The sequence below is a fragment of the Suricata suricatta genome, chromosome 13, assembly GCF_006229205.1.
Source record: "Suricata suricatta isolate VVHF042 chromosome 13, meerkat_22Aug2017_6uvM2_HiC, whole genome shotgun sequence".
Lineage (NCBI taxonomy): Eukaryota > Metazoa > Chordata > Mammalia > Carnivora > Herpestidae > Suricata > Suricata suricatta.
In genome coordinates, this window is record NC_043712.1 from 84,869,144 (window position 1) to 84,896,527 (window position 27,384).

At 39.8% G+C, this 27,384-nt stretch overlaps 2 protein-coding genes across 5 annotated transcripts in view; both read right to left on the reverse strand.

Moving 5' to 3' along the window:
• Positions 1-1,645: 1,645 nt before the first annotated feature.
• Positions 1,646-7,086, reverse strand: LOC115276684 (prorelaxin-like). Its single transcript, XM_029920748.1, has 2 exons — positions 6,782-7,086; positions 1,646-2,091 (listed from the first exon to the last, which is right to left on the reverse strand). Exons 1-2 carry the CDS (start codon positions 6,987-6,989, stop codon positions 1,751-1,753), a joined length of 549 nt encoding a protein of 182 aa, XP_029776608.1. The 5' UTR covers positions 6,990-7,086; the 3' UTR covers positions 1,646-1,750.
• A 15,319-nt stretch (positions 7,087-22,405) lies between these two features.
• PLGRKT (plasminogen receptor with a C-terminal lysine) overlaps positions 22,406-27,384 on the reverse strand; it is a 42,709-nt gene continuing 37,730 nt past the window's right edge. For all 4 annotated transcript variants that reach the window (XM_029920204.1, XM_029920205.1, XM_029920207.1 and 1 more), the window contains one exon: positions 22,406-25,038. In XM_029920204.1, coding sequence (XP_029776064.1) covers positions 24,917-25,038 — 122 coding nt within the window. In that variant the 3' untranslated portion in view covers positions 22,406-24,916. The remainder of the gene's footprint in view (positions 25,039-27,384) is intronic.

Genomic DNA, 27,384 nt, shown 5'->3' on the forward strand with positions numbered 1-27,384 from the left:
AAGCATTAGCTGACTGGGGATGTGTGAGGAGACTTCTGCATCGTTCAGATGCTAAAGGGGTTAGATATTTACTCCATAAGCTTCTTTGAAGCCTCTGTTGTAGGGTTCTGTTTTTTTTTTAACAGAGAACACAATCCTTTTTTTTTTTATTAGAGTACACATATACAAAGAATAAAATTTTCATGTGAGAAGTAAATTAAGCATACAATCATTAGTTCCTCATGAGAGTTTTAGGAGGACTTTGGTAACGTGAGAATTAGATATCTTAAAGATGTTAACTGATTATCTGTGGGTGGTTAACTATAGATTTTACCACTTAAAGTGTGGTCATATCATCAGAGGTAGTGAATGCAGATTCTGCGACCAGGAATCCTGTCCCCAGGGCTTTTTTTGAGGTACATATCAGGGATGCGGGCCAGGGCAGGGTCTGGGAGGATACCTTCTGCGTCTAAGAAAGCCTCTTCATCTGTTGGGGCTGGAAATTTCCTGGGTACTGCCCTTGTTCTCTGGTTCGTAGGACTTGCCACTTCCGATGGCATTCCTCCATGCCTCCTGGCTTTGCCAAGGGTGGCGTATAGCCTCTGAGGCTCTGCAGCTGTTTATGAAGTGTTACAAGGTGGCCTTGGTTAGAACTTAATAAACCTTAGAGGTCTCATGATGGTTAACCATTGTGGAGACTTAAAATTTGGGAGACATTTTAAAATTCTGTTTACAGATATTTGATAGAGATTAACTTGCTATTTAAGTGTACTTCTCTATAAAGGCTGCCCATGTGTATGTAAGTCAGAGGAACTGGCTGAATACTAAGGTATTTGTTAACTTACTATTCTAACAAATTTTCATATCATTTCACAGTTATTTTGTTATAGAAATGGTTTGTAAATTCTCAAAGATTGATTATAAAGCTTGCTACCTTGCTACATCAGTTCTGTAAACTTTGACACTCAGTTGTTCTTTCTTGTTTGTGTATCTGTTCATTTTTCTCCTTAAACATAATTTACTTTTAATGCCTTAGATGGTAGAATTAGAAGAACCCTACTTGGAAAATGCTTGAGTTTATATGGCTTCAGCTAAATTAAATGGATTTTGTATCCAATCTGATTGCAATGAATAGTTCAAGAAGACACAGACATCTTTTAAAATCTATTAGAAAAGCTCAAGTTTTATGACTCTATATATCTGACCTGAGCTTAATTATCAGTAAAAACGATTTGGTCCATTTTGTGTACCTGGTGTTAGGCACTGTATAAAGTGAGTTTTTTTTTTTTATCTCATTTGCTAATAAAATAATTTGTTTAATATTAAGTAGTGAAGTAACATTTGGGCATTAGGTCCAGAGTAAAAAGAATGGGTGATAGATTATAATTTATCAAGTGCAAATTTTAAAAATAGGCTTATCCTTTTTCACTAGTGCAAAGCATAAGGTTTTATGCAGCTATCTATGAAATTTTTCGAATTATTATATGTGGTTAAAATGATAAAGATTGTGTCATTTTAAGTTAACAGCATTAAAAAAGCAATAACCCAATTTAATTATTGTTAACTTCCAAAAATATTTTTGGAATAAAAAGTTGTTATTAGCACAAACTATAGTAATGCAAGGAGTATTTTGTTACATACCAAATGAAAAACCCAAACACGAAACAATGATTTCTCATACTTTAATAATCAGTGGGGTGACAGGACCAACAGTGGTGTGTCGTCAGGAATACACGTGACAGGAGATATGACACACACGACACTTTCCATCTCAGCATAACTCATGAAGCTCTTTCCTAGTACAGCCCATGTGACAGCACTTGTCACTGTACCTTATGTAGTCCCATCTCTTTTTTCGGGAATGTGCATTTAAGCGTGAGCTTCCTAATCGTGAAAGACTTTGGTCTGCAGCTTCATTTTGTCTACCAAGAATACTATTCTCCGATACTTCCAAGTTAAGATCAGAATTTTCCAGTGCAGGTTGTAGCTCTCTGAATGATAGCTCCTTTTCAGACAGGGTTGCCTTCAGCTCCTGTGGCAAATCAGGAATGGATTCCAGCTTCCCATTCAAGGTTTCTGTACCACTGGCGGAGGAGGAGGAGGACACGAGTTCTAAATTTTAAAAAAGGGGGAGGAGAGAAAAATACTCAATAAAATTTTGCATAGAGAGCCATAAGGGAATGCATTGTCTTAATAAAATTAAACATCAAAACAGAGTTAGCAAGTATCCTGATTAAATGCTTTAGTGTATTATAGTTGGGCAGCCTAAATTACTACATTAGTAAGATTCTGCTTTACTCCACAGACCTTGTGTGTCTGTCTTCATGTCCCCTTAATGCTTTCATCATAGTTTTTTTACCCCCCCCCCCGACGTTTCTGAAGTCATCTTGGTCATTGAAAACACTCAGTTTGACTCCAGATGAATTTTTCTTCCTGAGTAGTTTTTTCTTTTACTAACTTCTGAGTCATAGTAATCCTATCAAACATTCCATGGTGGCAGATTACTGCTTCAGGATAAAGTTAAAAAGGCAGAATTTCAGAGATACTGGTTTCTGACATCCGTCATACATCTATTTAACAATTTCTTTTCTCCAGAGTATTTACTCCAAACCAGTCGTATTTTACATTTAATAGAGAAATGGGTTAAAAGAAAATATCAGTGACTTTAAGAAGTGATTCGTATCTGTTTTGCTGTGTGTACTAACTAATGTACTTGTATGACTTTTGTTACAGTATTATGGGTCATGTAAGTTCTGCATGTTAAGGGAGCCTATTCTTAAACACATCCCAGGATGGGCAGATATGAAGGTTGGAACTTGTTCTGGGAACCTGCAGGAACTAGCTGATATCTTCCTTTTTTAAAAATTTTTATTTTTTTAATGTTTATTTTTGAGATAGAGCTAGCGAGCATACACACGCAGGGGAGGGGCAGAGAGAGATGGAGACACAGAATCCGAAGCAGGTTCCAGGCTCTGAGCTGTCAGCACAGAGCCCCACATGGGGCTCAAACTCATGAACTATGAGATCAAGAGCTCAGCTGAAGTCAGACATTTAACCAACTGAGCCCCCCGGGTGCCCTTAGTGTTTTCCTTCTTGATGCTCATTTAGATCAGTTGAACATGCATTGACTGTTATCATGTCTCTCTGCCAGATAAGAGATAGTAATAAAAAGAAAACGTTGTCAAAAAACTGTCAGTCATGTAGACTCTCTCCTAACCTCATGTGTTCCATTTACCCAATTTTGAGAGTTTTAGCACCAGAAACAGAAACACAGATGAAGTTTAAATGACAGTGTAAACCTGTAGCAGTTCTTCGTGGACAGCAAGCTGTGCTTTCCAGCTTACTAATAAAGTGTTACTGTTGAAGCAGTGGAAGCAGTGAAGCCAATATATATAAATCTACGCATGGACCGTAGATTTCTGGGTAACCATTGACGACCACCGGTCAGGGGATATCACACTGTCCCCCCGCCCCCCACGAGTGTTCTGGGGCCGGCCCTGTCCTGAGAGTTCTCTAGCAAGAGTCTCTCTGCTCTCCGTTCAGCCAGTGACAGTCTTCAACCGTCGGGAGTTTTCAAGGGAAAGAAAACAAACTCTAGTGTTTTATCTTTACTCCTAATGCTCATTCTCATTCATGTTAAACCTGACAGATGAGAATTTGTACCATTTTTTGGTAGTCAGAAGTTTTTGCATTTTCTTTCAGTAAGATACCCTAAGTTTAATTCAATCTCCTCATAAAACTCTCCTTGCTCAAACTTAAACCCTCTCTAGCTGGGGCCTTATTGAGTGCAGGAAGAAGCTAATAGTGACTTTAGTAACTTTCCATATACTTAATGCCAGTTAATGAATTAGGCAAAACAACTGTAGTTTCTATTGTGTTTATTCATAGGCTGTTTTTAGGCATTCTTTTTCACATCTTGACTATTGTATGTATTGTTGCAATGAATGTGGGACGGGTGATAGCTCTTCAAAATTCTGATTACATTTGTTTTAGATGAATATGCAGAAGTGGAGATGCTGGATCATATGGTAATTCTTTTTGGTTTTTTTTTTTTTTTTTTTTTGAGGCATCTCCACATCGTTTCCCATTGTGCTACAGCATTTTGCTCTGCCTTCCCACCAACAGCATACAAGGGCACTAGTATTTCCACATCTTCAACAGTTCTTGTTTTTTTTTTTTTTTTTTGATAATAGCTATCCTGACAGCTGTGAAGTGGTATCATTGTCATTTTGGATTCCATCTCCCTGATGATTGGTGATATAGAGCTTCTTTTCTTATATCTGTTGGCTCTTGTACATCTTCTATGCAAAAATGTCTATTCAAGTCTTAAGCCCACTTATTTATTGGATTATTACCTTTTTTGCTGTTGAGTTGTAGGAGTTCCTTATATATGTTGGACATTAAACACTTACCAGATATATGATTTGCAAATATTTTCTCCTAATCCCTAAGCTGCCTTTTCTCTATGATTATTTCCTTTGCTCTGCAGAAGCTTTTTAGTTTGCTGTAGTTCTACTTGTCTACTTTTGCCTCTTTTGCACTCTTTTATTAAAATTATTTTTAAACTTATTTTGAAACATTTTGCAATCAACAGCTTTACCTTCTCAAATCTAAATAAAACATAATAATTTTCTAATCAACCTGAATTCATATAAACATCTCTCTCTCTTTTTTTTTTTAACGTTTGTTTATTTTTGAGAGAGAAAGAGAGAGCACAAGCAGGAGAAGGGCAGAGAGAGGGGGAGACACAGAATCTGAAGCAGCTCCAGGCTCAGCTGTCAGCACAGAGCCGGAGGTGGGGCTCGAACTCACAAACTACAAGATCATGACCTGAGCTGAAGTCGGATGCCTAACCAATTAAGTGACCCAGACGCCCTCTTAATTACTGTATTATGGACTAAAATTATTAACATAGACCTCTTTTAGTTAAAGATATCTCTTATTTTTTAAAGGAGTGCAATGAGTGTTATTTTTGCATACGCTGTGGTTAAAAAAAAATGGCTAGTTAACAGTTTAATAATACAAAACACAAACTAAAAATAGAGGTTTTAAGCTCATGAACCACAAATTATTTTGTTTGATATGTATTTAAAAAATGATTCCTAACTAGTAATTTAAGCATTTTTCTTAGTCGTCCCTTGCAGGAAATATTTTGTTAGGTTATTTGCAGTTAAATTATGTATTGGGTAGCAAATAAGACAGTTCTTTGAAAATACTTTAAAATCACAAGACTCTGCTACAGAAACAGAAATTTGGACAAATAGCTATATATAAATGTGCTCAGAAAATCATGTTTAAGTAACAATTTGGAAACAACCTAAATGTCCACTAAGAATGGCTAAATATATATAGTAGATTTGTGACATAGGATATTGTAAAAAATTTTAAATTCACCAAGATGGGTCTCAGACATAACAATTCCAAGATCAAGAATCACATGCTGTACCCACTGAGCCAGCCAGGTGCTCCTGCATTTCTCACTAACATTGCTTTACAGTTTCTAATTTAATTAGATGTTTTTATTTTCTCATTAAATTCACATATTTTTTCATAGTCTTTAGTATCTGTTTTTCATTTTTCTTATTGTATTTATGTATATGTTTCAGTCTTTAGTATGAGCATATTATTTATTCAGAAAAAGTGAATTAACAAAGGAAACAATGCAATCTGGTCTTGCTGACTTTGAGTAAATTCCTAAACATTGTATGACTTGTCTAATAATATTATAGAAGAATTCTGTAAAAACTTGCATTAGATAAATCAGTCTCTGACCAACAATGTAGAAAAGTGAAGTAAATAGCTTTATGATCATACTTTAAATCACATAAAAGAGAAGTAAATATGCTTGGTGTGCACAGTGATTTTACATGGTCATTTAAATATAGGATATATTTTGTAGCCTATAAAATATAGTTATGATTTATCATAAATTATTGCATGCATATTGTGAAACATAAAACACTTAACTGAGCTTCTCTTTTCTCAATTTAATATCCATTACACTGATTAGACTATGAAAGCTTGTATTACTACTTAAACTTAGCTTCCAATTCATCTTTCTAAATAGTTTATTACTAACAAACTTTTTTTTCCTTTTTGAAACCATTTCAGATTTGAGCTGTACTCCATTCTGAAGTTAGGTGATCAGGCCTTTTTCTTTCTTTTCAATCCCTCTCTCTCTAATGAACTTCACGGTCCAGTGCAAAGAGGGTGGGAGGCTGGCTAGGCTCTCCCCTTCGGTGAAGTTAAAAGAGATTTTCAATGGTGTAGGCCCACAGTTCTAGCTTTTTTGCAAAGGAGGAGAGTTGTTAAGAAGACCCTTTGTATTTACCACTCCAGGACCCTGGCAATGGTCTCCGAGTTCAGTCCCATGCCCTTTGGCACGCAGACCAGCGCACACTGGGCTGTTTGCTGTGCCCTACGGACTTGACTCTGGTGTCCAACTCAGATACGCCCCCACCCCCAGCAGGTATCTGGGCAACCGAACCTCCTCTGTGGCTCCCCGTTCTCCCGTCTCAGTCATCCTGACTGCCAAGAGGTGAAGGGCACCAAGTGCCCCTCGGGAGAGGCTTCTGCTGTTCCCACTGCTTTCACTCCCTCTGGTGAGATCCCTGGGGAGACCTTACTAGAAAAGCACGTTGGAAGAGAAAATTCCGAACTTTTAGGCATCAGCAGCCTCAGAGTCCGGGCTAAGCGCGGGAAGCCAGAGTGTTCTGCAACTGGCCAGTGCGGGTGTCCTTCCAAAAGGTCGGCAGCCCGAACAGCCAATGGGAAGTGGGGAGCGGCGGGGCGGGGCGCTCACCTGAGAGTGCGGAGGGTGCCTGCCCGAGCCCCCGCTGCTGCCGATTCCTTTTGCTCCAGGAGATCGAGCCGCAGATCTGGATTCGGAGGCGGACGTACTCGCGGCCGCATGCCTTTACCACTTCGTTCTCTTCGGCTGGAATCTCTCTGGCATGTAGGCTCAGGAGCAGCCAGACTGCTAGCAGGTGGGACAAGATCAGGCTCAGCATCTTGGACCGACCGCCACTGCTCTGGGCGTTTGTTTTCCGCTAGAGCCTACAGCCGCTGTCGCCTACCGGCCTACCGGTCTCTGCCTTTGTTCCAATGTTGGACGTTGAGGCTGCATTCCTGGCCAGGTTCAACCAAGCTTTTATAACCCTGGGCGACCACTTATACCTGAGTTAGTGGTCCAAGCCCCACCCTTTTCCCCCCCCCCCCCCTTGGAATTTCCCCTTTCGCCCCCCCCCCCCCCAGCCTCCCTCATTCACCCCTCCCAACTTTCCTCCGTTTGCCCATCTTCCTGTTCTTGGATCTTTTGCAGCTGTATGTATTTTTCTTTTTTTTACCTTAAATTATTTTATATACCTAGGTAAAGTTAGTCAAGATTTGAACTTTTCCTTTATTATAAAGTTATGCATGGCTCTTACACTAAATTATATCAAAAATAAAATTGAAATCACCCATATTCTCACAATTCAGTTTTCCAGCATGACCGTTTCTTACATAACCTAAAGAATTTAATTAGAATAGTGTCCGGTATATCAATCCATAAAGATATAATGAATGAATGGATACATTACTAACAAAACAGAGATCTGATGACTTTTTTCTAATCCTGGTTTTAATTCTCAACGCATCACTTTAGACTTGTACAATATCTTAAGTTTACAGAGCACTTTACTGACTTTCCTTGACTCTTCTGGGAGACAGTCTAATTATAACCAGTTACTTGAATATTTTAATTTTAGATCGTGTGGTTTCTGTATTCCTAAATACTGGAGAGAACTCTCACACACACACACACACACACACACACACACACACACACACAGAGTGAGAGATCCCACAATTCTAGAAAGAGCATTTTGATAATACAGGTTCCAGCACAGAAATCATATCAATTTTTTATTGTATTTTATGTTACTGTGTTTAGTGTAATTTTTAACAGCTTCAGATTTAACAGTTTGAGATAATATGCTCACTAAATATTCTTTCAAATGGATAGTCACTTTTAAGTGTAAATAGGTTCGTTTTTTTCAATAATTTATTTCCTTGTGTTCATAATGTACTCCGATTATCTCACTTCCACCAGGTAAACTAGAGAGGTGGAGGAAGTTAGGGTAGCTTTGAGTTAAAGTACTAACTCAACAATCAGTTACGGATACAACTATGGGATAGAATAATTCTAATTTTTAGATTGCTGCTAATTTCAACAGGACCCACTTGGCATTGGTCAAATGCTAAGCACTGTGTAATAAAAAAAATAAACACACACACACACCCACACGCACCAGTCCTGACCAAAACTATGAGATGATTAGAGGTAGTGCTTTTACATAGGTTTCTGCTAAAATAAGCAGTTTGGGAGAGGCTTCTCAAATCTGAGGTTTGAAAGGTTTTTTTGTGTGTGTGGGTTCACAGTCATTACAAAAAAAATCCATTTGCAAGCCTGCCCTCCAAAGTAATTGCTTGTGTAAAATGTAAATTTCTGGGGGCGGGCAGGGTTGGAGTAGGTGGAGTGCATTAAAAATGTAGTAGGTGACTGATATCAGCTTCCTGTGACCATCTCAGATGACCTCAAGGAACAATTAAATACAGGAAGAACCAGAAAACCAGTTAAGCAGAGGCATGCAAGCAAAATTTTTAAACAATCAGATATGATAGAAACATGTGTAAAGATGACCTAAGGGTCTTTCACATGTCTGTGTGGAAGTCAAAAAACCTTAATTGTTACAAACATAACAGATTCTACCTTGTGACTTGTCTTTGTCCTTGTGACTTGGAGAGCTGCTGGCAAGCACGCACACCCTTCATTGGCATGTGGAGTCCCCTGCATCTAATAAGCTTTGGGGCAGTTCCACAAGTGATCTGAAAACTGTATCCTTGGCTCTCGTCTTTGTAAATGCCAACAGATAAAAGCATTTGCTAGCCTACTTTGAGGCTAGTTTTCTTTCAGTCAGGAGGGGCACTATTACTTTATCTATGTCATCTTACAGAGTCCTTGCAGTTGCCCAGTGAAAGGGCCATTCTCCTGTTTTATAGGGAGAGGAAGCACGTTGAGAATAGTCACGTAACTTGAACAGCTTGGTCTAGCACACATGCCAGATGTGGGCTTACCCTGCTGTTAAGAGTAACAGACAAAAGTGGTATTCACAGGCTTTGTAGGCACAGCGAAAAGACATTTCTTTCATGTTGTTAAAAACAAGAAAACTCAAAAGAAACCTTTTAAAAGAAAAAACCAAATGTATGCCATTCACACGTCTGGTAAGTAAGTGCTGGATTCCTTCTTGCCTGTGTCTTCTGGATTCCAAAGCCCCCTTCCTTTCTCTGGTTCTGCTGCATCCAGCTCCAGTTGGAATTAATCTGCATGGTGGAGGTTAATAGATACACATGAATGCCTTTGATTGTAGGTAAAAAGCAGTAAGCGGAACTACAGATGGATTCTCGAGGTTGTGGAGTTGTAGAAATGATTTCCAGATGTCTCTTGCAGGTAGCAGGGTCCGTGTGACACAGTTCTGGTCAATACAACATGAGCAAGCAGTACAAGTTTCTTTTGAGGCCTTTGCTTTTCTGATTCAGACACTAAGCCTTTTTCTGTTCCTTTCTTTTCCTGCCCAAAGTGGACACTGATCCAGAGGTGCCGTGGCCATGTTGGGACCATGAGTTTCAGCAGAAGGAGGAAGGCTTCATGCTAAGCACAGCTCCAGAAAGGGAGGAGCCTGCTGGCATCGTTCAGGTCTAAACAGGGGTGATTCCCTGGGCTTGTTTAAAGCCACTGTTACAGGATCTTCTGTTATTTACAGAGAACACTATCCTAATTGATAAATACATGTATAAGCAGTGCTTTTTTATATAAGAAACAAATTAAGCTTGCATTCATTAGTTTCTCATGAGGGTTTTAGGCATATATTAGCAGCAGTTTAGATGGATGTTTTAAAGATTGAAGTGATCATTTGAGTGACTACCACAGATTATCTTTGTGCCTCTTAAAAACTAGTCATCTAATAAGAAGCAGTGACTGTCGATTCTGGGACCAGGGGACTTGCCTGCAGGGATTTTGTGGAAGCGGTGGTGAGGGACTTGAGCCAGGGCGGCCTCTGTGGAATCGTGTCTTGGGCTGCATCTGTGTCCTATCCAGGCTGTGAATTTCCCGGGTGCTGCCCTTGAATCTGTGTTTCACAGAACTTTGTCCCGGGTGGCAGACGACCTCTGAGGTTCTACAGCCCCTTCTTGAATCCCTGCTCATGGTCTCCTGCCTGCACTCTGTCCAGGGGTCAGCCTGTGGTTCTAAGAGAAACTCACTGTTTTTAAAGGCACGAGACTCTGTTCTTTTATATTCAACTATTAATCTTGCTCCACCAGTTTTCTATCTTGTAGCAGAGTCTCATTGTATTCTCTGATGTGTCAGTAGCGGACAGTCACACTCATTCCCATGATAATCGGTGCTGCAGCAGATCTGTTTTCGTACATTTCTTCAATCATTGCATTGGGATCTGTGGAAGGAGGAGACATAAACCCTTGTATTTTTTCAAGAGTATTGATCAGAAATCAGTATTGACGCTATGTCTCATACACATCCTTGGAACTACTCTAGATATTTGTGCTTTTACTTCAGGTTATGCTGCTTTATCAAGAAGACTGAAACAAAAACTGAAGGGAAATTAGGATCTCCAGAAAGTTCTCTTATCAAGCAAAACTTTGGGAAATCGCTAAGATTTTCTAAGAGCTTAGAAAAGATAACTTCAATATTTTCCTGTTTATACTCAAACAGCAATATATGTCTTAAGGGAATGTTGAGAGAGAATTATGCCACTATATGGATACTTCATACTTCTTGTGAACAGGGATCTTAGTTTTGTTCACTGATGATACATGCTTGTCATACAGTAGGCGCTCAGTAATAGGTCTGCAACCATGCTAGTTTTATTGATCACCATAAATGTTAATATATCGGGGCAAACAATTAAGGTCCAACATTATATTCTGCCTTGACACCTGGTGAAACAGAGAGGGACTTAAATGGCCTAATGACAAGTTCCCCACCGCACTCTGCTCCCGCAGTGGAGTCTGGCTCTCCTGGCCAAACAGCTTTCATCAAGAGGACCAGGCACAGTTCTTGCACATCCCTCAGTAGTGGGTTTCATTTTCCTTCCAACTCATGGAATTATTCTCGTAGTACCTGCAGGTTTACCTCCCCTCTTGCTACTACAGGGCCTGCCTCATACAGCCCCCAGCTGTTTACTCTGGTCTCAGCGCAGCTCCCGGGTAGCCTTGTGTGGCATGCAGGGTCCTACGCTGCGCTGGACTAACGAACTGCCAGTCTCAGCTGTCCGGTGACGGGTGTCGGATGCTGTATGTCGCCGTCCCTGTAACCTTGGGGCGGAGTTTCCTCCTTCACCAATGGGATGAAGAGGAGGTAATTAAAACATTTGGATCATGAACAAAGTGACCCATTTATAACCAAGGACACCTAGTCAGCCTTAACTCCTCTTGACTGACTAACTGGTTCCATCATGATGTGGCAAAGGCCCCCTGAGACAGAACTGGCAGGTGCTGCATGCTTGTATTTTGGGGACACTTTTTGTCTTTGTCGATGTTGCCATTTCTACCCAGCCTACAATGCTCTTGTCCCCAAGACAAGAATTGTTCATTTACTGTATACCACAGCTTAACATGTGTTGGGTTTGGCCTGTGTTTGGCAGGTGGTCTCTGAGCATCTCACCTGTAAAGGCAGAGAAAACTAACTGATTATCTCTTGAGTCCCACTTACCAAGGGTCCAGCTAGAACAGTGCAGTCACTGCATCTGGCCTGGTGATCATCACTGACAGCTTAGGGTTAGCCATGTGGATATTGTTGTGATTGTGCACTCCTGGGACAGGCTCAGAGTTGGCTTTCTGTGACTGTTGTGTAAAAGAAGGAGACCACCATCCTGGGGAGAATTAAGCATGGCACCCCAGTTGCAGGCCTGTGGCCAGGTGCTAATGAAAAAGAAAAGGCGAAGAATCATTAGGTACCAGCTTCTGCCAGAATACCAGAGGAGTAAGTGAGTCAACACCCTCCTAAAGCAGAATCCCAAGCCAGCATACCTGGGTTTTGCCTCGTGTTGCTCATTGCTAGCATACCAAAGGGCTAATCTGACAATCATGGAACTTGAAGGCTTCCTCCTAAGCCATAGGCCAAAGACTTTATTGTATGTGGACCTTGACCCTAGGGAGAATGACTGACATTCCCTGGAGGAGAAGAGGGTGGCTGGCTGCCAGTCTTTTGAACTTTTCCCATAACCACTGAGAAGGTCTGTGCTGTGGGTGATTGGATCAAGACAGAAACTAAAAGCTAGGACTTTCTGCGGTTAGAAATATGAAAATTTTAAATATGGAGAACAAACAGGGTTGATGGGGGGCCTGGGGGGGGAGGGGAAAATGGGTGATGGTCATTGAGGAGGGCACTTGTTGAGATGAGCATGGGGTGTTGTATAGAAGCAGTGAATCATGAGAATCTACTCCTGAAGCCAAGAGCACTGTGTACACTGTATGTTAGCTAATTGACAATAAATTATATTTAGAAAAAAGAAATATGAAAAATTTTGAGAGAAATTGTACAGAAAGAGAGAGAGGTGCAGAAACGAAAGCCAATAGGTGGCTTGTGATCCATATATCCAATACCAGATGATCACACAGAAGGACCGTAAACATCTCTTCTCTTACTGCTGCTTCCTATGCTGTTGTCACAACAAAGATCCTGATCCTCAGGGCTACAGGGAAAAACACCTGTGACATACCTGTGGCACCTCAGAGAAGTTAATTTAAACTTCTTTAAACCCTATTGCTTTGGGGGTGGCCCCTGAGCCTGATAATACTGATTTGATACTCTGGCGGAAGATAATTATAAATTAGCATAGGGTAGAGAGGACACCCCTGACACTAAATTATATTTAGTAGCCAACCAAAAAAGGAGAGGGAGAAAGAAAGAGAAGGAAGGAATGAATAAACAAATGAACCTGGATATAGGGAAAGGGAAAAAAGAAACAAGCAAACTGAAAATGAGGCTCACAATTAGACCCAAGTGGAAGTCTGAAGTTTATTAAAATGATATAAATGGCAAAGAGATAAAAGCATATTTATTGGCTCTTAAACTTCTACAGCACAGGTTCTGAATTAATTTTAACATCTTCTGAAATGTCCAGTTGGTACCAAATGGACATAATACTGGACTCAAATTACAGATACACCTGGGGATCCCACTACATATTAATATGGTACCATCTATAATTCTCAGAGATTACTACATATGAAATGGAGAACAAATAAGTATCTCTCACTTTAACGATTGGACTGTTGCCTTGGCTAAGTTAACCCATTGCCCTAAAGTAGACCTTAGTGAGTATAGATGCTCTGACCTAATAAATAAAAATTAAAGTCTTGGGGAACTTGGGTGGCTCAGTCAGTTAAGCATCCAACTTTGGCTCAGGTTACAATCTCATGGTTCACAAGTTTGAACCCCGTGTTGGGCTCCACACTGACAGCTCAGAGCCTGGAGCTTGCTTTGGATTCTGTGTCTCCATCTCTGTCTACCTCTCCCCTGCTTGCTCTCTCTCTCACAAAAATAAATAAACACTAAAAGACATGCATTTTCAGTGTGATCCTCCCCCATTCTTCTTTGGGATAGTATGATTTTGAAAGGAAGGCAGGAAGGCAGACACAGAAGAAAAGGAAGGAAAGGAAGGGAAAGAAAGTCTTTGGTACTTACAAATTGGCTTGACAGGGCACCTGGGTGGCTCAGTTGGTTAAGCACTGGCTTTGGCTTGGGTCACAATCTCACGTTTCATGGGTTCAAGCCCTGCATCGGGCTCTGTGCTGACCGCTAGCTCAGAGCCTGGAGCCTGTCTTCAGATTCTGTGTCTCCCTCTCTCTCTGACCCTCCACTGCTTGCACTGTCTCTCTCTCAAAAATAAATAAAAGACATTAAAAAAAAAAACCAAATTGGCTTGACAAAATGGGACCCCATTGACATCTGTACATTTTTACAAACTCCTGGGCAGTTGTGTAATACTTACCCCAGGGCACCCCTTTTCCCCATTGCCCTTAATCTAGAATCTTTTCTTCATTAGGATGACTCTTTCTTCAGATTAGCCAGTGATCCATGGCTTCCACTCCCAACCTGGGCCTTTAATCCAGCCCAAAGTTTCCCTAATATTTCAACACATTAGAATCATCACCTGGAGACCTTTAAGAAACACTAATATTATGTTGCATGCTAAAACAATTGAATTAGTGTATCTCAGTGTGGGAACCAGGCATCAGTATTTTTAAAGATCCTCAGTTGTCTCCAGTTTGCTGAATAGTTGACAGACTACCATGTAGCAGTCCAAAGACTCCGATGAAAGATTTTAGGAATAAGATCATTGTTACTTTTGTAATCCTGAAGAAAGTAATAAAATTAGAATTCCTAAATATACCAGTCTTTAGCAAAGAAGGTTATGTGTATGTATGGTAAGGGGAATATGTTTTCTAACTTGTCTGAGATTCCAGCCAGCATTTTATAGAAATACAGTAACTACTCTACTTCAATCTTTTTTTTTTAAATGTTTTATTTATTTTTGATACAGAGAGAGACAGAGATGAGAGGGGGAGGGGCAGAGAGAGAAGGAGACACAGAACTAGAAACAGGCTCCAGGCTCTGAGCTAGCTGTCAGCACAGAGCCTGACACGGGGCTCGAACCCACAAACGTGAGATCTGACCTGAGCCGAAGTCAGAAGCTTAACCGACTGAGCCACCCAGGCGCCCCCTACTTCAATCTTTTAACAATGGAATATGTGAAAAATTAATACAAAGATGTTCAATCATGACTATTGGACCCAAATAATCATACTTTATTCCTTCCAACTTGATTTTCAATGTTAACCTTTTATTTTGCAAGGACATCACATGTCACTTATAATTTGCATTTATTTTTAAGAGATCAACAGGTCATATTTTATATTTACTTGTATGTGGCTCAGTATGCCAACCTTGAAACCACTCAGAATAATCTTTACTAACTGTTCTCATGCAGTTCTCAAGCACATATTAGCATACCGGAGAGGACATATTAAAGCTTTAGAAATATATATATTTCTGTTGATATTGGAGAGTATTGTTTTATAGAGGTAATTTTGAACAGAATTGTAAATTGCCCTTCTTGTAAAGATTGTTTTATTCTACTTTTTTATTACCATTGACTGAGAGATGTGATTCTTTTTTTGAGAAGTACGGGTGATGCCTAAAAGCATTTGACAAAAGGAATCATTCCAAACTAAGTCAACTAGTGGAGAAGAAAACTGATGAAAAATCTAGGGCAAGTTCTATGCCTCTGTATGATTATGAGCTCTCTTCATCTATGATTCAGTAGTTTCTAACAAGTGACTTACTGGTTTTTCATGAGAGTACTTTTCCTGCTGTTTGGTGTGTATAGAATATCTTTTCATTTAATTACAATGAATGAAGAGACCTTCTTCTTATCTTCTTTCTTGTTTCCAGAGAATGGATGACTCTGACCCACTAACCAGCTCTTTTGAATGCATAGGACCACTTCCCTCAGAGGCACATTCTTCTCTGAAAACCCTATTTTCCTGCTTTCAGGTTTTCTTGTCTGCAGGTCCATATAACTTAGATAATTCTGGATTTCCTACAGCCCTGATTTCAGTTTTATTTTTTCAGTAATATCATTTATTTAATGCATAAATAAATGTTATTTGAATTTTTATATCTTTTTTAATGAAGTGTCATGTAAAAACACCAATCAAATATGGCTGCCAATCACACCACTTTCTCTAGTTTTATTTCTCAACTATGTTCATTGTGTCCATAGAACATGAATAGTCAGTTCTCTGACAAATAGGATTTATAATCAACTGATAAACAGAGAAGGGTTTGCAGTCAGCTCTCTGTTTCTCCTTTGTCAATTAGAGCTCATCAAGTTATAGACTAGAGTGAAAACAGCAACAGACATGGAATATGCTTTGGACATAGACAGTAGTATTAGGAAATATTGAATGTTTCTTATCTGCCAAATACTTTATCTGTATTATCTCATTTTATCCCTCTCAGCAACCTCTGAGCTGAGTAATATTAGTATCACCAAACTACAAGTGAGGTGCTAGAAGAACAGAGATTAGTCACATGTTCAGGTCTGGTGAGCACTGGAGTGAAGGGTTCAAACTGAGACTCTGCCTGCAGAGCTTGGGCTCTTAACACTTGGACACTGACTGAACTTTCCTTTGTGAACATGATTTCCGTCTGCCCATCCAACAATCAGGTTACACCCAATAGTGGAAATGTCATAATATAAGCTAAGTACCTTCTAAATTGGCATTTTATGGTCCTATCCTCACTAGCTATCTTTCAATAATCATCTGTTAATTTTGTATATCTGGAAAGCTAAAAAGCAATGGTTATTCATCCCTCTTAAGGGAAAAAATATACGTTTACAGCAAAGAAGAGAGTCTAGGGGCATCCTGGTGGCTCATTCGGTTAAGTGTCCAGCTCTTGATTTCAGCTCAGTTCATGATTTCGTGGTTTATGAATTTGAGCCCCATGTTGGGCTCTTTGCTGACAGTGTGAAGCCTGCTTGGGATTCTCTCTCTTCCCCTGCCCCCCACTACTCCCTCTCTCTCTCTCTCTCTCAAAATAATATTTTTTTTAAAGAAGAGAGTCTAAGGATAATTTGGAGACATCTTTGATGGTCCAACGAAGCTAGAGCGGGGGTTGCTATGGACATCTAGTGGGCAGAGCCCAGGAATGCTGGTAAACGTCCTACAATGATAAAGCCCTACAGTAACAGCCCCCTACCACAATGAATTATCTGGCCCCACATATACTGAGGTTAAGAAGCCCTGAATGAGGCAATAGAACAGTTGCATTTACACTACTAAAATTATAGACTATTAAACATGACTGTTAGAATTATTTAAGCAATGACAAATGCTGAAATGGTGATGCATTTAATAAACTTATGAGGCTAATGGTCTGGCATATTGAGCATAACAGTATATTTTGGTGAGGTCTAAAATATATTCCTTTACACTGGTGTTTAGACTCAAGTTCCTAATTAATTGGCAGAGTAGTAGACATATAATATTTCAGGAGACAACGCATTTCTTGAGAGTGTCTGCACCCCATACAGAAACTGGTTAATGGCCCAAGCCTCAGTCCTATTCTGTTGAGGATGGGGTTCTGTGGTTACCAGGGGTTTTGTTTCTCGGTTGTTTTGGCCTTACAAACCTGCTCCCTGTTCTCTGCTTACTGACATAGCCAAAAACAACTCAGTGGGATATTTTTCTCCAATAAACATGAATATTCTTTAGTGGAAACCTCTATATCCAAATTCTAAATAAAAGGATCTAGTCTAGGGGTACCTGGATGACTCATTCAGTTAGAATCGACTCTTGATTTTGGCTCAGGTCATGATTTCACCATTATGAGATCAAGCCCCACATAGGGCTCCGCACTGGCAGTGCGGATCCTGCTTGATATTCTCTTTCTCTCCCTCTATCTGCCCCTCCCCCACTCACACCCATGCTTGCTCGCTCTCTCTCTCTCTCAAAATAAACATTTAAAACAAAGGATCTAGCCTATAAAATCAACATCATTAACATAAAATCTAAAAGTAATTTTGTTTCAAAAGTTCCAAATATATAAATTAAATGACAGATGTTAAAATTCAGTTCTTTCTTTCATTCTTCTTTCCCTTCTCTTTCTGAATAATTCCATGCTAAAAGCCACCAGGAAGGGCAGAGCAGTGGAAGTGTCCCATGGTGGCTCAGAGAAGTGAAGGAGGGCATCCACCCTGGAGGCAGCAAGGAGGGGAAGGGTGCCTAGTGAAAGGTGTGTGGGCCTAACTGGTGAAGGATGGCTTCTGCCCAGTGGGGCAGGCTAGGGGTGAGTGGGATGAGGAGCACATCTGGCTGTGTAATGAGCGGCCCACACATGTGGTCAGAGTCCAGGCAGGGTAAAAGGGGGTCTGTGAGGGAAGGCTTCCCAGTACAGGGTACCGACAGTCAAACAGACTGAGAAATGCAGGAAGAAAATGAGAGGATGTCTTAGAAGTCCTGATGGAAAATTACTAATAACCAGGAATTCTGTGCCCAGTCAAGCTATCAATCAAGCATCAGAAAATAATTAAGTTATTTTTAGATACATAAGGTCTGAACAGGTTTCCTCCATTTACTCTTTCTCAGAAAGCTAAGGAGGATGAGTTCCAGCGAATGAGGGAGCACAGTGCAGGAAACAAAAGGTGCAACACAGGAATACGAAGAAGAGAACCCCCACCACAGGAGAAGGGAGAGCTGAGTACCAGATATAGAGGGAAAACAGTCCAGGCGGGAGCAGGTGAGGAGGTCAGGAGTCTCCAGGTTTCTTCAGGAAGGAGATACTGAAAGACTAACTGATGTGAATGGATGTTTTGGGAGAAACTAATGAGTTCCTGGTCAAAGAAGTGATAAATATGTAAAACATTAAGCACATAAACAACTAGACTTATTAATTTTAGAAAAGCAAATGCTGAACAAGAAAGGGAAAGTAATTATATCTTACCACATGGCACAAGTCTGCAAAGTGTTCATCATCATTGTAAGGTAATAAACACTGAACATTGATCTAGCTCAAATGATCACATAACAGTATTGGAAAGATGGGGCCATGAGAAGGATGCAAGTGTGTGGTAGTTGTGGCGGAGACGGTATAAGGTGGGAGAGGTGAAAGCAGGTTCCTCATTATTTGTATATGTCAAGAAATAATATTAAAATAATTGGAAACATTAGGAAATAGCTACACTGAAATTAGAGATGTAAAGTTAAATTAATACTGTTGATATTAAAATATGAATTGCTTTCAACTACTTCCCCTTGGCCCTTACCATTTCAGTTTAAGTTGATCTGACTTCCAGTTTGTATCACCTGCATCTCTTGCCTCCAGGTTTTCTCTGGCCTCCAGAACCCACTTTGCCAAAACACCCTAAGTGCTGGAGAAATAATGGACTGGGAACAGCCTCCACCAATGAACTCAAGAGTAGGTTTTTATACCCCAGCTCTCTCATTCCTTGGGTCAGATAACTCTGAGGTGAAGGGGTTATTCTGAACCACTTCTCAGAGATCCCCAGCAGGGTTAAGCTGACCACAGAGGTAATTTCCTGGGTAAAATGTCAATTACTAGCTTTTTTCTCTGTCCTATATGACTCTACCAATTCCCCACCAGAGTGTATGGGATCATGTTCGCAAGAAAATGACTTGCTCAAGGCACTATTGCAAAATTCGCTTCAGGGAGATCCTATGCTGAGACGGCTGAAAGAGATAAAAGTGGTTAATCTCTGAGGCAAAAGAAATGGGAGGGAGAATGGAATGTCTTATCCATCACCCATGAGGCCATTTGAATTTTTTCTTTTCCTAAAACAATCCTAGGAGGAAATTGATGTCTCTGCTTGAATTGCTGAAGAGAACTTACTAAAATGAGGAGTTGAACAGAACCCCCTTTGCCTGCCTGCTTAGATTTTCAGGCTATTTCAGAGATGGCAGGCTTGTCCTAAGCTTCCAGGTCAGACAAGGAAGCTGGCTGGAAGATCTGTCCAGTACTTTGTCCGTAGTCCTTGGTTATTGAATTCAGAAACATAACCATCTGTAGGCACAAACTGTGTTCAAACCCCAAGTGTCTTTTTGTTGCTTCTAGTTTGAAATAGGTAGCATTAGTTGGAATCCTTTCAAAAGTTTTACTTTATTAAAGATGAAAAGAAAGCATTCCAGAGGTCAACTTTTCTCTGGGGTAATTTAAAAAGATGTGAAATTGTCGAGTATTTTAACCTACATTGGGTTCCTAGCAAGATTTCTCTCTTTTCAAAATCACATTGGTGAATAGAATTGGTTCTACCCTCTACTCAAGTCACATTTTCATCAGCAGTAAATTAGTGGTGTGGGGATGGTATGAAGAAGAGGAAAAACCAACACCTGTATTCCTCAAAGCCCAGTCTTATTATCCTGACATTCTGACAGCTTATCATGGACCTCCTTTAACACATTTCAATGTCTACTAGTATCTCTGATCCATAGATTTTCACATGTATTAAACAACTGTTTTCTTATAGTTTTTTTTGAAACCGTCACCAAACAAGAATCCCAGATTGCCAGTCCTCCCTAGGACATGACTTCATGTGGACACATCCTGAACTCTGATCTTCTAACACCAAATGAAATCCCAAAACCAACTTAGGGTCAGTGTCTGCCTATCCCTTGTGTCCAGGCAGAGCAGAAAGCACTCACAGAGAACTGCTGCCCACAATTGAAGTCCTCCAAGAAAAAAATAAACTGAGGTTAGCAATCCATCATTCAGACCTTTGACACCTGTGGATGGAGAAATTTGAACCAGAAATGTCATCTAAACCTGAGACTTAGCAGCACCCTTGAGTCTTTATCAGTGGCATATAGGTTTCCAGTTACATTTATCAGTGGTAATGATGAATTTGCCCTGCCCAGCCACATTTCTTACTAGCTACTGAGTGGCCAGAGGAACAAGTTAGCATAGCAAAATAAGCTGGGCTGCAAGAGAATCCCATAGGTGACTTTGGTCCCTGCGGGGCTCAGCTCCCCCTACCAGTGGCTCCCCTGGCAGCGATTTTTGGGGTGTCTACTATGAAGGGCATTTAAGTCAGCTTCATCCTTTTGTGAAGACTACTCTTCTTTGGCTCTATTCTTATTTTCTAGGCCTTTCTCACTCCCTCTCCCTGCCCCTAGTCAGTCTGGGCACCTGCAGGCCACCGCTGCTCTAGTCTCCGTAAATTCCAAGAGTGGCCCAAAGTTACCAGGGAAAAAATCATCAGAGATACTAAGTAGTCATACCTGAATACTAAAGGCTACTTTCTGCAAATTGTGCAGTTGATAGAATGCAGGGTATTCCTGAAAACCTCTGTAGGCATGCACAAGGCCAAGCCTAAGGGGCATTTCCAACCTTCTTGCCGAACAAACACACTCCAAAGCCAAGAGATAGTGTGGTCCCTGGCTATTGGACCTTATTTAATAATATTTTCCCAGAAAGAGTTTGTTCCTTTCCCAGAACAGTGGAGCAGAAACACTATCTAGGTTCTGGCTAGTGTCTCTAGAATATAACATTTGAACATGCATACGTTAAAATTGTCAAAGTCTATAAAATATATTGTGAATTTCACATTGCTCACATTCAGATTACATTGGTTGTGGATAATTTTTTGCAATCTGAGTCTGCTCCCTTCTCATCTTCTCAACTCTGCCCTTCTAATCCCCTCTTCTAAGGCTCTGAGGCTGAGTACCTATGATAGTTTAGAAGTATAGTTTTGGTTTTGACTTTCATTGTCACTGTCCTTTCAGAGTCAGGCAGAATCCTGCCAGGAATTCAAAACACCAACGTTTTAGTACAAACTATCATTTCCAGATGTGGAATTTTAGGTAAATCACTAAAGGCCTCCATTTTCTTTAGAAAATGTAAAAATGAAGACTTATACTAGACCATTTCCAGGAATCTTCTCTTTTTAATGTCTGGACAATAATTTCAGTATTTGCCATTAAAATGGTTTTCAGTAGATTCAGGGCACTTCTGTAATCTTTACATAGTTTAGTTAGGTACTGGACCATAAAGGACCCTTTAGTTTTACCCCCAAACACAAACTGAGTTGAGTGCAATACCATATAAACTTAGTTTATTTGTAATTTCAGTGCCTGTAATTTTAGTTTCCAGTTCTCTTATTTAAATATGAGTTAAAAACATTCAAAATAGTTCAGTACTTCACTCTTATAAACTGTATTTTTACTATTATATTATTTTATTATTATAAACTGATTTCCAAGAAGGGTCATTCTGGTCAGAAAATTTCTGGGCCCATATGATTTCCTTCATACCACGAGTTAACCTCCGCACGAAGCTGAGGGAGTCTCTGCATTGCTTTGGTGAGGTCAGCAGTGTCTTGAGGGAAGATGAACGGCCACGTGGGTTAGGGATGAGATTTCCCCCAACTTTGATCCTAATCACTGAAAAGGCACTGAGTGGGGTTACCATTTTTCTAATCTCTAAGTCTTTGCTTATAATTAGACCTTAGTTTCTTATTTTTGTCCTAATATATTTTCTTATAAAAATTTCCTTATTCTTCTTGTAATATCACAAAGATCTGTAATTATAAGCTAGCTGAACAAAGACCACATCATGTTCGGTATTTAGAAATGTCTAGCCGCCTTTGGGTGGCTCCATTGGTTGAGTGTCCACCTTTGGGTTAGGTCAGGATCTCACAGTTTATGAGTTTGAACTCCACATCAGGCTGTCTGCCATCAACACAGAACCGACTTTGGATTCTCTGTCTCTGTCTCTCTCTGCCCCTCCCCACTCACAGTCTCTCAAAAATAAATAATCATTAAAAATTAAAAAAAAAGTCAGATGTCTAGTTGGTAATCATAATTTAATAATAATAACAATAGTAATTAATGCAAGTATTAACACAGATGGCTAGGAAACAGCTCAGGAGTGTCAGAGCAAATATATTTGTCCTTTCAATTATAAATTATATTTCATAATATAAGTACTATTATACTTAATAATAAATAAGGGGAAAAGCATTGAATAATCAGTAATACCAAAGACAATTGGAATATATTTTAATACAGTTGAATTCCAAAGTCATTATTTAATAGCTCTGCTTTGAGTTTTGCCTCACAATAGGGACAAACAAAAATGTGAGTGTGTGTGTTTAGCAGAGGCTGTATTGAGTAATGATTATTAATGCCAGGGTGAGAAACCAATACAAATGAATGGCCTGGTGGTCCAGAGGGCCCCCAGCCTGCTGTGTTGCACAGTGACACAAATCTCGTGTAAGCTTTTCAGCCAGTCAGTCTTTGCAGGACACTCCGGCCCATTCTCAGTAGCCCTGGCTGGGCTGTGTCAGGAATGTTTGGACAGCATAATTGAACTTAGGGGGAGAGAAATGCACTTCCTTTACATCATCTGTGAACCAGTGCTAGATGTGAAGCATCCTTTAGACCACTAGTGTGCCTCTCAATCATTTCTTTCCCGTGTCCTCCAGAAAATCCATGCTAATCATTCAATGAAGAGAACTTATCACCTTTTCGCTCCACAAACTCCAACTACTTTCCCAGTTTTGCTATTCTTTTGTGGCACTTTCCTAAACCTGTCCTCAATTCCACAGCCTTAGTTCAGGCCCTGGTCAGTACTCAGGTGGACTGTAGCAGTCCTTCATTGCATGGGCTCTGGGATCTTCCCCCTATAGTAGACTAATTCCAGTAACACCCAGTGCAGAGTCTTTCATGCCCATTCCTCTCAGGATGCAAATTCCTTAAACCCAAAGCCATTCCGGAGATAATCTGTGCCTCCAGGTGCATTTCTTAACAAGTCCCTCACAGGAGGAACCCTCTGGCCTACGCAAATCCAACCAGTAGCAAATCTCTGGATGTGACATCCTGTCTTGCCTTTAATCAAGCCTTTTCTTCTGCCCAGCATGTCATTGTTCTACACCTCCTTATCTTCATGGAGAACTTAATATATCCTTCAAGATCTCACCCAAGGGTCTCTACGACTATGATTATATCAGAACCTTGTTGATATGTGGTCAGCTGCTTGAGTATAATGGCTGTCATATACAACAGTGGCTTGTTTTCCTCCTTCAGATTTCATCTCATCCTATTGTGCTTGGCCTTTCTGTTTCTTGGCCATCCCAGGTCTCAAAGTCTTTCCTCTGGCTCTTCCCTTTGCTGAGATCCATTTCCTGTCCCCAAACCTGCTCTTCACAGGACTGGTTAATTCATCATTCAAGTATCAGCTCAAATACTACCTCTGTAGAGAGGTAGTCTCTGGAGAGACTGTCCCAGATCCATAGCTGCCGTTTCCCCCACCCCCACATCCTCCCTATCACTCTCTTACCGTCCTGTTTTATTTTTACTGGAGCATTCATTGCCATCAGAAATGGCCTTGCTATCTCCATGTTTATTTGTTCCTTTCCTCAGTTCTTCCAACCCTTACTAGAACATATTCCTTTGCCTGGGATGCACTACCTTGTCTGCACATTCACCCGTATAACCCTAGTGCCTACAGTAGTGCTTGATACACAGTAGGTATCAGGAAATATCTTTGGAACTATAATATATAGGGTTTGCAACTTTAGGAATGGGGATAAATAGGGTTATGAGTATAGGTTTCCTGGTGAGTGGAAGCAAAACGAGAGGCATCTTAACCTGACCCCATTGCCACCTCTTCAGCAACTCTGTCCTGAGTCATTATTTGAATGTTCTTCCTTTTTGTCTTTCATAGCTGTCTTCGTTTGTTAGAGCATATTCACTGGAGCCAAACTATTTAGGTTCAAGTCCCAGTTCTGTCTACATATGTTCTAGCAAGTAATTCAAGCTCTCTGTGCCCAAGTTTCCACATCCATAAAATGATGCCTGCCTCATGGGATTGTTGGGATGATCATAATATGTGCAAAAAAAAAAAAAATAAGTGGCCATAATAAGTACAATATTCATGTTAGTCATTAATATTAGTTGTTTTCTATCATGTGGAAACAGGACACAGTTGACAAATTCAAATAAAAGAAGTGTTGGTGGGGGAGAAATGTGATAGGGAACGTGTGTGTGGCAGAGAAATGAGAGCAGTAGGACGTTTGCTTCCAGAAATTCAAAACAACATAATTTGTTAATTATACATTTAGATATTTGTAATACACACATATATAGGAAATAAGAAAGTTACTTAGAGTACCTCCATGATTTTGTGTTGAATGTTATAAATTTTATTTAAAAATCATGTAACAAAACCCATATTGCCTTTTAATATTTTAAAATAATATCCATTATATCAAAATCTCAAGCATCTAAAAAATTGTAAAAACCATGATTCAAGTCAACAATGATGTGATTTGAGATTCAGTGGGTAAACATAACTTCATTTGTCTATGAAGAATTTACTCTGTTCCTTTCTGGCTTTTTCAAGGCTTTCAAAAGTGATCATTCCTCTTGGCAGCTGCAACTTACTCTTTTCTGTTTCCAGTATGTCCTCAGCTTCACCTTAAATAAAGTACAGAAATATGCAGGGTGACAAAACGGACATTAGTATTTTCTTAGAAGGCCAAATTGCTATATCCCAATGACAAGCTGTAACAGTGTTGGAGGTATGCCCCTAAATCTCACATTCAGATGTTTCACCCATTGTCCTCAGGGGAAGGAAACTCCTAAAGGAAGGTCATTCTTTCCTTTGGGAGGAAAGGAATTCTGAACACTCAGACATAAATCAGATGCCATAGATTTTATTTGATAGATATTTACATTTTAAAATGTAAAAGAAAAATAAGACCACATAATATTTTTTCCCTTGAAGGAAAGTCAGGATGGTAAGCCTTAGTTGTGTTTGGAAGGGTTTGGAATGGAGAAGCTAAATATAGTCTTTGCTATATTGCCCCTTAATATATAAATGATATACATAAGAGAAAATAAAGTTTATTAAAATTTTGCCTTTTTGGAAAAGCTAATCTTTTATCTGAAACCACTTATAAATACCCAAAATAATATTAAAGTTTCTTTAGTCTGTATGCATACATACACACAAGAATATACATTTTTATAAACAATTCCTCTTTCAAATAACAGCAAGTATTTTCTTGGACTCATTTGAAGACTAATTAGCAAAATTAAAAAAATTATAATGTACATTGTTGACATTCTGTAAACTTTCTTGGAATGAAGGCAAATATTTCCTTTAAGTACCTCTATTTTAGCACACAGTTAATTTGTACTCCAGACCCAAGAGGGCAGGGTTATAATTTTTAAATTATAATGTTTCAACCATCTGTAAACATTTTTTTTATTGCCTCTGTCTTAAGTAGTAAGCAAAAATCATTATAAATGATGTGTAATTAGATAAGCCTTTGATGACATACTCGATGTTTCCACGTGATAGTGTCTCACATACGGCAAATTCTCACCATGTGTTTGCAGGAAGGCTGTTGATAAATTCAGTCAAACAAGGCTTGTATATCTTGGGTCATCAACGATTAACAGGGCTGAATGTTATAACCTCAGCTGTCGAAGATGGCACATTTCCTGGTAGATCAGAGGAGCCCAACATGGGCTCTAACTCACAACCCTGAGGTCAAGACCTGAGCTGGGATCAACTGCCTTAGTCCGCCAGGTGCCCCTGTATTTTGTTTTAAACAGGAAATTCCTACAGTGTGTCTTGTAAAGAGAGTTGGGGAGGGAGAGGGACGCAAAACCTGAGAGACTATTGAATACTGAAAACGAATGAGGGTTGAAGGGGGAGGGGGTGGGGGAAGGGGGGTGATGGTCATGGAGGAGGGTACTTGTGGGAAAGAGCACTGGGTGTTGTATGGAAACCAATTTGACAATAAAATATTAAAAAATAAAATAAAATAACTTTGTAGGTTCTGTGGACTCTGATGGACCTGTAATAAAATTATTTCCCAAATACACACAATGTTCACAGAAAATAACCTTGATCTCTCTTAGTAATATGTTTAAGTGAATGCTGTGTAACAGATTTGACATTTAATAGTACCTGTTAATTTTTATGAGGCACTGAGAATTCTAATGTCCATATAAACAATGAAACACAGTTGAATTCAGACTAGTAAGTTCTTATTTTCCCCCATTCTTTTTTTATTGTGGTAAAATACATATAAGCTTTCCTGTCTCAACCATCTCGAGTTGTACAGTTTAGTGGTATCAAAAACATTCACGATGCTGTGCAGGCAGCCCTGGCGTCCATCTCCAGAGCTCTTCATCTTGCAAAATCAGACTAATGAATTCTTAAGCAGATGAGTAACATGAAACTGAGCAGGTTATTGAAATGGGCTTTAACATTGGTAAATCAGTTGTGTTGTTAGTCTCCTGCGTAAAATGAGATTGCACTCCAAAGTTTAATTTGTATGTCAGTGTTTAATGCATTTTCCCATAGTAATAATGCAATAAGTAAATTTCTAGTCCATCAACAAAAAACTATTTAGCCCACAATATAGCTGAACTATGATGCTAACAATGCTTGACCGCCAGGGGACATTTTTGCAAAGTTTCTGTGTGGAAAATGTATTTCCATCTTCAAGTCTGAATTTTTAAGAACACGTAACCCTTGAATCTCCCTAGGCCTGGGAAAGAGAAGTTCTACTGCCTGCTCCCAATACCTGCAAAGGATTCTGTACTTCCTCCTTTCCTGTAACAAATCCGTCCCCCCTGAGCTTGAGAGACAGTGATTTGCCCACAGAGAGCCCATGAGAGGAAAGGCGAGGGAAAGCACTGTTTCCAGTGTGCTCTGGGTTAGAGGCTCAAGAAGAAGGAACAGTGACAGTGCTGTTTTCTAGGAAAATAAAAGCCAGAGTTCTGTGAGAGCAGCATGGTGCTGGG

What these genes read in the sequence shown, in the direction of transcription:
- LOC115276684 (XM_029920748.1), bottom strand. Translation starts at nt 6,989, where the DNA reads ATGCTGAGCCTGATCTTGTCCCACCTGCTAGCAGTCTGGCTGCTCCTG. An exon ending in GGCACCCTCCGCACTCTCAG is followed by an intron (nt 2,092 to 6,781) that starts GTGAGCGCCCCG and finishes TTTAAAATTTAG; the next exon opens with AACTCGTGTCCTCCTCCTCC.